The sequence below is a fragment of the Carassius carassius genome, chromosome 21 (assembly GCF_963082965.1).
Source record: "Carassius carassius chromosome 21, fCarCar2.1, whole genome shotgun sequence".
Lineage (NCBI taxonomy): Eukaryota > Metazoa > Chordata > Actinopteri > Cypriniformes > Cyprinidae > Carassius > Carassius carassius.
The window spans coordinates 27,803,443-27,815,107 of NC_081775.1; the positions used below are offsets into that span (position 1 = coordinate 27,803,443).

Here is an 11,665-nt window from a genome sequence, read left to right on the forward strand (position 1 = left end):
TGAGGCTATGAGTTGCTGGAGTTTTGCTGTTGGAATTTGGTCCCATTCTTGCCTTATATAGATTTCCAGCTGCTGAAGAGTTCGTGGTCGTCTTTGACGTATTTTTCGTTTAATGATGCGCCAAATGTTCTCTATAGGTGAAAGATCTGGACTGCAGGCAGGCCAGGTTAGCACCCGGACTCTTCTACGACGAAGCCATGCTGTTGTTATAGCTGCAGTATGTGGTTTTGCATTGTCCTGCTGAAATAAACAAGGCCTTCCCTGAAATAGACGTTGTTTGGAGGGAAGCATATGTTGCTCTAAAACCTTTATATACCTTTCAGCATTCACAGAGCCTTCCAAAACATGCAAGCTACCCATACCGTATGCACTTATGCACCCCCATACCATCAGAGATGCTGGCTTTTGAACTGAACGCTGATAACATGCTGGAAGGTCTCCCTCCTCTTTAGCCCGGAGGACACGGCGTCCAACAAGACGTTGACTTCCAACAAGAATGTCAAATTTGGACTCGTCTGACCATAAAACACTATTCCACTTTGAAATAGTCCATTTTAAATGAGCCTTGGCCCACAGGACACGACGGCGCTTCTGGACCATGTTCACATATGGGTTCCTTTTTGCATGATAGAGCTTTAGTTGGCATCTGCTGATGGCACGGCGGATTGTGTTTACCGACAGTGGTTTCTGAAAGTATTCCTGGGCCCATTTAGTAATGTCATTGACACAATCATGCCGATGAGTGATGCAGTGTCGTCTGAGAGCCCGAAGACCACGGGCATCCAATGAAGGTCTCCGGCCTTGTCCCTTACGCACAGAGATTTCTCCAGTTTCTCTGAATCTTTTGATGATGTTATGCACTGTAGATGATGAGATTTGCAAAGCCTTTGCAATTTGACGTTGAGGAACATTGTTTTTAAAGTTTTCCACAATTTTTTTACGCAGTCTTTCACAGATTGGAGAGCCTCTGCCCATCTTTACTTCTGAGAGACTCTGCTTCTCTAAGACAAAGCTTTTATAGCTAATCATGTTACAGACCTGATATCAATTAACTTAATTAATCACTAGATGTTCTCCCAGCTGAATCTTTTCAAAACTGCTTGCTTTTTTAGCCATTTGTTGCCCCCGTGCCAACTTTTTTGAGACCTGTAGCAGGCATTAAATTTTAAATGAGCTAATTAAGTGGATAAAAGTGTAAAATTTCTCAGTTTAAACATTTGCTACGTTATATATGTTCTATTGTGAATAAAATATTGGCTCATGTGATTTGAAATTCCTTTAGTTTTCATTTTATTAAAATTTAAAAAACGTCCCAACTTTTCCGGAATTCGGGTTGTAATATTTATATTTCATTTCAGCTTAATTTCATTTGCCTATTTAAAAACTATTACATTTTTCATTTAATAGTTTTAGTTAACTATAACAAGGATTGTAAATATAACATTTGCAAATGATTTTCTACAGCATAGACAATTATTCAGTAAAGTAATCAAGCTGATTAGCATAACTGTAGATAAGACTGTATTAGCACGAAATTCAAATGATGTTAAAAGTGCACTCATATCAGCTATTTTTGTTTGAACTTTGAACGTGGCTCATCCAATCAGATTTTAACTATGCTTTTTGAATATTTATTCAAATACAAAACCTCTAGCAAACTTCCCATCACAGCCAGACTGTTACAGACCAGGTGAAGAGGTCTGCCCACATACTTGGGCGCTTTTATCCCACTATATCGAAATTTGCCTGGAAAGAGGGAGTCTTTGATAAAATGCACTTCAGAAGAAATGTGCAATTCCAAGTCAAAAACAAACAAGTGCACTGTTTCCCGAACAAACATTCAACTTCCTTCAGTGTAGGATTACGATCCACTGTAACCATGATCTTCAACGGACGACTGAAAAAAATAAGGCATTTTAACGGACTCTTGTTACAGTACAAAAACCTGCACCTTTTAACCCGCTGACCTGCGAAGCTGAGCTATTGATGGCCAAAGTCTGTAAACTACAATGGTTAAACTGTTTTGAAGAGCCTAATTAATGTTTGTTTAGATGGCCGGGTCAGGTCACCCCACTCCTGAGAGTAAACAGCCAGTGTGTGTGTTGGTAATGGTGTCAACTGCTTCCCCGTTCAATAAAGACCAGGTTGAGTTCTGGAAAGAGGGGCGGTGCTCTGGATAACCAGCAGAGCAGCACTGGAAAGGAGAGCGAATGCTGGGAGCAAGGGCAGGGATCTAACACATGACACCATTTCCCACGGATCATAAAGGGGAAGAGCATTCCCAACACGAAACCCTGCACAACAATTACAAAGTTTTCGCCAGGATGTGGTGATTCAGACTTAGTGATTCACAACAAAACTGTTTTTAAAATTAGGCCTATAGCGGTTTATTACAAAAGTTGTTGAACATTGTAGATTGGTGGATTCAATTCGTTTCAGCCAATCAAACAGCTAATGTGTGAAACCACGAAACCTCTTGAAAGTTTTTCTTTGTAATAGCAAAACTGAAACCGCAGGGGCTGAATTCTCACTATCAAGCAGAAGACACAGGTGTTTGTGTAAGTATGTGTCCATATTAGTACTCATTCCCATGATCCAGTGAAATGTGATGGGTCTGATCAGAAACTCTGTCAAAACAAAGGAGCCAGCGGACACTCATTATTTCCACTTATACTCCTTAATTCACAACAATTGGGTTGATTTGTACCTGTTGAATGCTTGGACATAATCTGTTTCTCGTGATTTTAAATAATCTAAAGCCTTCTGCTTGAATGTAGTTTTGTAGACAAATATAAATTATATGCACGTGCATTTCTTTTTCAAAGTCGCTTTTGATATAAATGCATAAATGTAAAACAAACTTTAGGGTGGATACTGAAAAAAGCAGTCTATACATGTGCAGCACTGTATGCACAATCCTTCAATACTGTTTAAAAGCTTCCCGGGATGCAGCTCACAACGTTTTTCAAGAATGTCCTGTGGATGAAATATAAGATGGATGGAATACAGTACTAATAAAGAACAGGAAGGTTTGTCCAAACTTTCAACTGGCTTTCAACTACACCACCACCACAAATTACCATTGAATAGTTCCCAGGATATAAACCTGTGAGATAAAATACTTTGGAAAATCATTTGCAAAACCAATTTGCAAACATTGCATAAGCATTTGCACGCGAGCGCCATGAGCCTCCTTAATGCAAACTATGAACTATGAATGTCAGGTTGGGCTGTGTTGAACAAAAGAAACTGAATTATTACAAAATCCAGAGTCATACAGGGTTGAAGGTGACATGCAGAAATCATGTTATTCTCTTATTAGTGAAGCTTTCTACATCGAGCAGATTACCACTAAACTAAACTATTTCTACATTCAAAAGTCTGGGGTCATTAGGTTTTTTATGCATTAAATCTGTAAAAGTGACAAAGAAATGAATAATGTTACAAAAGATTTATATTTCAAATAAATGCAGTTCTTTGACATTCTATTCATCAAAGAATCCATAAAAAGGATGTTTCATGATTTCCACCAAATTATGAAGAACATGAACATGAATAATAATGACAAATGATCCTTGAGCATTAAATCAGCATATTATAATGATTTCTGAAGGATCATGTGACACTGAAGACTGGAGGAATGATGCTGAAAATTCAGCTTTGATTACAGGAATAAACTACATTTTAAAATATATTGAAAGATAAAACAGCTGTTTTAAATTGTAATAATATTACTGTTTTTACTGTATTTTGATCAGATAAATGCAGTCTTGGTAAGCACTTATAAGTGTTGGTAAGACTTCTTTCGAACCATTTTTAAAAATGACCAAGTCCAAACTGTTTAGCAGTAAATAATGTCAGGTTGTTTATAACAGGATTATAATAGAGATAATCATGGGAATTAAACACTGCTCTCCTGACCCATCTTTTCATAATGTGAGAACCAAAAAAGCAACAAAACAATGAGGTTGACCAGGAAAATAAGGGCAAAATCTGATAGCAGTGATCTGTTTTGCTGCTGCCTTGTTGACAGGACTGATTATGTGATGAGAACAATCTTAAATTCATCAGCATACATCATTAAAGAATAACAAGTAAATAGACAAATCAGGGAAAATAGGATCTTTTTATATAAATAAAAAAGCATTCGATCCAAGTTAAGTCTGCTTGCGTCGATTCCAAATTAAGTGCGATAAACATAATTCTGAAAGCAGAACTAAAACATACCAAGTCTCACATTATAAGGAGCAGTTTTGATATTGCTTTGCTTCTCTTTAAAGGAAACACAGCATTAGTGCAGCCTTAAAAGGATAGATCACTCAAAAAAGAAAAAAAGAGTGGGCATAAAATGACCATGTAAAGCTAAATTTCAGAAGAAAGAACCTTTGACTAAATGTCATAAGTCAACATGGTCTCCACAATTATTTAATACACATTCATATCTATTACGTCAAATCAACAGCCTCCAGTATGAAACTGTCCTGCCCTGGGTTATCATGATCCCACTGACTGTGAGAACCTTATGACCATTAGGCCAGTTATATAACGTGTATTGTTTGACTCGAGTGATTGTTTGGAGATGGATAGTTTCACACCTGCGGTGCAAGAACTGTGGCACAGTGTCCCTGATGGGAACGCTTCATGTAGGTCAACACATCACATGCCCGTCTATCAAATCCTGTGTAAAACTCACACAAAGGCCTCTGTATATTAATGAAAACAGGAAAAAGATTAATGAACCGAATGTGTGTGTGCAAGAGAGAGAGAGAGGATACAGAGACAGATTAGAAGAGCAAGAGGAGGAAACAGAGAGAGAATGAAAAAGGAAACAGGGTAAGATGCCACTCAATGGTGGTTTCAGAGACAGTTGTTAAATATCTGAAGTGAAAAATCCTAGTAAATAAAGTATATATTTTGATGGATGGCATCCACTAAAGTATCCAGGTGCATCATCAGTTTAAGAAAGCAAACTACAAAGAAAAACATTAATAATACCTCTGCTGTACCACTTGATCAGTCATGTTGAATTTATGTTGAAAGGGTCAAAAAGGGTCAAAGGTGAACGCCCATAGTGGCTTGGGTGTAACATCACACCCTAAATGGTTAAAATGGAGAAACCAGGAAACGGAAACAAAAGTCAGAATTTGGGGTTTTAAAGCTGAAACTGAAGTGTAATAGAAAACTGCTTTCATATTATGTCACACAGTACTGTACAGTGCTGAATACTTCAGATAAGTTGATAAGTAGCGCCACCTAGAGGGAAGTTCTGGAAGCTGCTCAGAAACTCAACAGGCACATGTACAGTAAATCACTCGTATATAGATTGGCCTAAGGTTGACCATTACTATTAGTTTTAATAACAAACCAATAATATATTCTGAATGCAAGTTTGCAGTGGAATCAAGCAGAATAAGATCATAAACATGCATTACGAAATTAATAATAGTCCATGATAATTTTAATGTTGAGCTTATTGCATCATGTGCAGTGAACTATTACTATTTTTTTTAAATAGCGTGTAAAATAGCACCTTATGCAATCATACAATCACTGTAAGCAATAGTTTTCTACATTGTTGTCCCTCTATCACTGAATTTATCCAACAAGTGGCACCTAGCCAGTGAATTGGGAATAATTTTTATTTTATTTTTTAATGCAATTTTGTGAGAAAATTTTTTTAATAAATGTTTCTTGAGCAGCAAATCAGCATAGTAGAATTACTTCTTAAGGATCATGTGACACTGAAGACTAGAGTAATGATGCTTAAAATTCACCTCTGCATCACAGAAATAAATTACACTGTAAAACAAATTCAAATGGAATTATTATTTTTAAAATATTAATAGTTTTTTTTTACAATATTACTGTTATTACTGTATTTTTATTCAAATGAATGCAGATTTGGTGAGCATAAGAGACTTCTTTGAAAAAAAAATTTAAATTACCTTACCGATCCCAAACTTTTTAACAGAAGATAATATAAAATCAAAACAGATTATATTGTCATTAAATTTGTCACAATGGAAATGAAAGGTTAAGTTAAGCACATTGCATTGTGAGATCCAGTATTGTTGCAACAATGTGTATTTTACCAAAAGCATGGGTATTCTGTGCCTTTAGATGGCATTTTGCCAAACTGAAAATGACAATCACCCAAGTACTAGATGATGGTCAATAGATGAAATAGATAACATCTACTAAATCTTTTGACTATAAGTGAACACCAGGTGGTTAATAGTGTACCCACCAACAGCTCTGAAGAGGCAGGCACCATCTTCCTTCATTTTTTTGATGACAAATCCTTTCTTTTCCCGGAGTGCTTTTTCAAACCAGTGTTCCTGCTGTAACAGAGGCAGAATTTCGGAAAAGACACAGTGGGAGTTTATTATAAAGTGCTCGATAAACAGACAGAAAGTTATTGTTGGTAACATTTATTTTGCGCATCAAAGTCATCAAGAACATCACAAAGAAGCTCACATTTTTATGCACCAGCAGCATCAAAACTCCTGTAGACAAACAAGGTCATGTTTATTTACCAAACTTGGTTGATCACAAGTGATCATGAATTGATCTACATGAATTGAAGATGATACCAATAATGTCTATTTTCTTCAATCATTATTCAAGATTTATAAACAATGATCATTGTGTGAGCAAAGATAGGTCTGAACAAGAGAATGGGTTGCGTTTCTCAAAAGGCCGTAGAAATAATCAGACCAATGTTCTCTACGATCTACTTAGGCTTACGATACTTTTGGGAAATGCAACCCAGTTCTGTATGTGCTCCTGAAACCCAGATGACAATTAGCATTTGAACCACTGGTTCCCTCTGGAATTTCTAATAGAGTTTTAAAACAGTTTTAGAAATAACTGATAAAAATGTTAGAAAACCCAAGTCAGTAAATCATTTCACATCCAAATTGTTATGTATATACATTTATATGAGTATATTTTAAGGTTTTCCGAATTTCAATATTAATCTGAAGTATAAACCTAACAATGTTTGAACCATAATAGTTAAAGCATTAAAGTCAACATGAACAATTTGCAAACCATTGTACTTTCAATTTTATTATTTAAACGAATCTAAGTTATTTATATATCGAAGACATCTAAGATATTTTTTCATTCATGTTTTAATTTATACACTTCTGTTGTGCTACATCTTATGTGACAAAAAAAGCTGGGTTTTTTTTATAAATTGTTATATTCTCATTTGATTACATCTTACATTAATATGAATTCAATTGTTAACGTTTTATTCTTTCATTTCATTAGACACAGAATAAAATGGACAAGCAAAATAAATAGATCAGAAAACACGGATTGTAGGGAAATATAAGTTTGAAATAAGTAAATAAAATCAGTGGAGTTAAATTGTGAAGAAACAAGTTATGCTTTTATTTCTTTCTTAAGGTCTAACTATAGCATGTGGAAAGCATTTCCTTCCCCATTAAAGGTAAATGAATATCATGATAAATATATACCATATGACATGCAAAAATTAGATATCACCCAGCCCTAGTCACTATATTATGAGAAATTAAATACGCACTGTTTTGATTTCATTTGACTTTAAAGCTGCAGTCCATAAGTTTTTTTGGTTAAAAATGATCTGAAATCTATATGAGAGCAAGTACATAACCAGCCAGTGTTCAAAACTAACTCCTTACTTTAGCCTGTTTCAAAACAGTTAATTTATAATAATGTTTTCTAATTTGAGCAGAACGGGTAGGTTTTCACGGGAAATTCGAGCATGCTGCTGCATCATTACGTCAAGTCTGTAAACATAAAAACATAATTAAATTATATACCGGTTTTAATTGTGCTTCTCATTACAGATAGCCTGGGATTACACAAGATTTTTATTCTAAAGACAACCAGTTCGAAGGAAGCATAATTTGCTTTTTGGGTTAAAAGAACTTCTTAATATGAAATTAGACTGGTATGACAATTAGAAATTAGACTGTACAGAAATTGAAATCTACATGCTAATACACACTAGAATCACATACTGTAGTCACGTAATGCTGATGTTGTTAACATTAATAATTTGAGAATAAAGTATAACAATAATAATAATTTGCACGGTTTGATGTGATTTGAGCTCATTTAGATTAAATCACCACTGTCACGTGTGTTCTGTCCAACTGAGGAAAAAAGCGTTACAATAAATCACGCTTTTTTCCTCAGTTGGACAGAACACACGTGACAGTCTGGTTACTTGTTCAGATGACAATACATAGTGAAAGTTCTTATTTGGGTCATATATATTCCAAGACATAGGTTAGAATCTGTGATTCTGAAGTACAGTGGATATCCACACCAGTGCAGTGACTGACGGCCAGCACACATACTCCTCAAAACATTCGATTAATCCACGCTGGAGCTGCGACGGAGCACAACACATGCAAGGAAGATAATTCCGCACATAGTTGCAATTGCAGGTTTTCAAACAGAGATGGCGACAAAGAGGGAAAACTTATAGACTGCAGCTTTAAAGAATGACCCTCTCTTCTATAAAAAATGCATTTACTCAAGTTTACAAACTTATTGTTTCATTTTAAAGGGGTCATATGACGGTGCTAAAAAAAGAACATTATTTTGTGTATTTGGTGTAGTGAAATGTGTTTATGCGGTTTAAGGTTCAAAGAACACATTATTTTCCACATAATGTACATTATTGTTTCTCCTCTATGCACCTTTCTGAAACATGTTGTTTTTACAAAGCTCATCGTTCTGAAAAGCTAGGTGTGATCTGATTGGTTAGCTATCCACTGCATTGTGATTGACCAAATGCCTCAAGCATGTGACGGAAATTTTACGCCCCTTACTATACTGTGATGCCGAACGAGGCAATTGTTGCATTCAGTGGGGACATAATTACTGATTATAATGACTTATACTGTCTTTTTGCGTGTTGCTTTGCATATCGTGCTGCATAAACATGATTGGAGAAACGACAAACAAGCGCTACTCTACACTGCTCAAAATTTGCATTGAAATCATCAGTGGCAAATTCTTTAAGCTGAACAGCCGGCATTGTAGGCTACAACAATGAAGGAAACAGACCTTCGTAAAATGCGCTGCACACATATGAATATTTGGGTTAAACTGTTGCAAATACAATTTAACCACTAATTTTCTAGTTGTGTCCTCTTTTGGAAGACCAAACAAAGTATTTTCGCTTTCATAACAAAACACACAGCATCTCCACGACATGACGGCAGCAGCAACAATACTACAGCGAGAATCAATGTTATGCTTTCTTTCTTTGCGTCAACATTTGGGCGGTGTTATGCAAATCTTCCCATGCAGTGACGTAGACATGTGGGGGCGTGTTTAAACGAGGTGTTTTAAGAGGGCGTGGAAGTGTCTTAACTTTTATAATGAATATCTCTTTGGGTTTGAGACTTTAGTCTTTGCAACTTTAGGGATTGTATATATTCACAAACAGCTTGTAACAGTCCAAAGAGAAAAGAAAACCTGAAATTGCATCATATGACCCCTTTAAAAACACTAGTTTCCTACCCAGACAAACCTCTGCATCCGTATTACCATACATGAAGTCTAATCATGTATCGCATCTTATACTGAGGCACAAAGCAATTAATGCAGGGCACAGCATATAAAACTATAAGACATCATGCATCTTCACTTATACCTGCATCAGTTGTGTATCAGTCTGTCTGCCTATCTATCTGACTACTTATTTATTTGCCAGTCTATCTACTAAGCTGTCAGTCTGTCTAGTGTCCATCCATCAAACTATCTATTCTTCTGTTTTTCTTTCTATCAATTTATACCAGTTTCTAAACAGTCTAAGAAGCAGAACACGTGTAATTTTTAAATCAAAATCAGCACATTCTATATTGTTGTGAGGTGACATCATCCATCCACATACCTGTTCAACAGTCGCTGGGTCCTCTGACTGTAGTCTGGAAGCATTTTCATACTCATCCTCACTGTTATACCCGGCTCCTTCCTCCTGCTCGGGACTGGGACCCCCTCCTCCTCCGCCGCCTCCTCCTCCCGTCGCCCCGGGTCCGGTCCCTCCACCAGCCACCCCACCGGAGCAGGTCGTCTGTCTCCTCCTCTTACTGAGCCCCGGCCCCGAGCAGCACCCTCCCATCCCACCTCCACAGCCCACCCCTCCTGACAGCTCAACCCGACCCCCGGTCACGCACGCCATTCCCGTCGCATCCCCCGGGCCAACCGGAGACCCTGCGCCCACCGGCGGAGGAGAGGCCTGCTGCGGCCGGGAGCTGGATTCAGTGCGCCTGTCGTCTCTGGACGGTGGCGGAGCGGCTTGATATGACCAGGGAGGCGGGGAAGCGCGTGGCCTCGAACCCGGCCGGACCCCGTGGGAGTGCTGGTGCGGATCAGATCCGGTCCGGCGGTCGGTGTCATCGGGGTGATCAGACACACCGACTGATGAGCTCGGCTTCTTCTTCGGTAGGATCGTCATAACCGTTCAGGGAGGGAGGGTGTCCGTTTTAACTACTCTGAATGCGTTTCAACATTTAAACTTGAGCGTCTTTTAAGTCGCAATACTCGCTCCTGTCACCCCGGAGCGAATTTAATTCAATATGAAGCGGTTTTGAGGGTAAAAACGGCGGATAACAGAACAAAAACAAACCGTCTTCCTTCCCTCGGTCCTGCTGTTGCCACACAACATCAACATACAGCTGACGACACCGTGACGTCATTTCCGTCTCGCTGCTTGTTCCGCCTCTGCTTCAGAAGCTGTCAGTTGAATTGTTCATTCATTCATTCGTGTGTTTTGTTTGCTTGTCAGCACTTTATGGTCCAGTAACTAGAATCCACCCCTGGTATTTATGACCTCTTATCTGTTTATTATGAGTATTTATTAAACCCGAATAAAATGTTGAGTTTGCTATTCAAATCACTGCATCAGCTATATCATCCATTACCATGTGCTAATCTTTGAAACAGTTAAAATGGGTAAAACCCAGGTCATGTTTCACACTGCATAAGCAAAAAGTGTGTTTGTAAATGTTTAGCTTTACAATAAAAAAAAAGTGGCTCAGTGGTTCATGTAGGTTGTCTACAAACCGGAAGGTTGGTGGTTCAATCCCCGGCTCCACCTGACCAAGTGTCGAGTTGTCCTTGAGCAAGACACTAACCCCAGCTGATCCCGACGAGCTGGATGGCGCCTTGTATGGGTGAATGTGAGGCAAATTTTAAAGCGCTTTGGATGGCCATGTGGTCTGTTGAAAGCGCTATATAAATGCAGTCCATTTTACCATTTATATATATATATATATATATATATATATATATATAGTTTATTAAAATCATACACTGCAGTAGCACAAGGCATTGCACCTTACACTCTGTTTTAAAATTAATAAAATGTTATTTTATACCTCAATCAGTTTTGTGTGGCTCTGTAATGCACTAAAAAAAAGATAATAATTTTTTTAAAGGGTAAAAGGTTGCAAACAATTTATTGTAGCAATATTTAATAATAAAAAATAATAGAATAGAATAGAGCTGACATTTTATTTTTCAAAAACAGTATCAGAAGACAATAAAAGCATTATTGCTTACCAATAGAACAAAATGGTTTATTTAATTTCTGAATGTATATCTTGGTACTGTATTTAACTTCAAAGGTATATGTTATTATTTTGACATTTTA

General features: G+C 37.3%; 1 protein-coding gene across 2 annotated transcripts in view; it reads right to left on the bottom strand.

Moving 5' to 3' along the window:
• LOC132098042 (OTU domain-containing protein 5-A) overlaps positions 1–10,703 on the bottom strand; it is a 33,133-nt gene extending 22,430 nt beyond the window's left edge. The window contains exons 1-3 of one of the 2 annotated variants that reach the window (XM_059504149.1): positions 9,905–10,012; positions 6,478–6,506; positions 6,248–6,341 (exon numbers count right to left, since the gene is read on the bottom strand). In XM_059504149.1, coding sequence (XP_059360132.1) covers positions 6,248–6,341; positions 6,478–6,498 — 115 coding nt within the window. In that variant the 5' untranslated portion in view covers positions 6,499–6,506; positions 9,905–10,012. Of the gene's footprint in view, positions 1–6,247; positions 6,342–6,477; positions 6,507–9,904 lie in introns of both variants that reach the window. The other variant, XM_059504148.1, reaches the window with a different exon arrangement.
• Between the last annotated feature and the right edge of the window lie 962 nt (positions 10,704–11,665).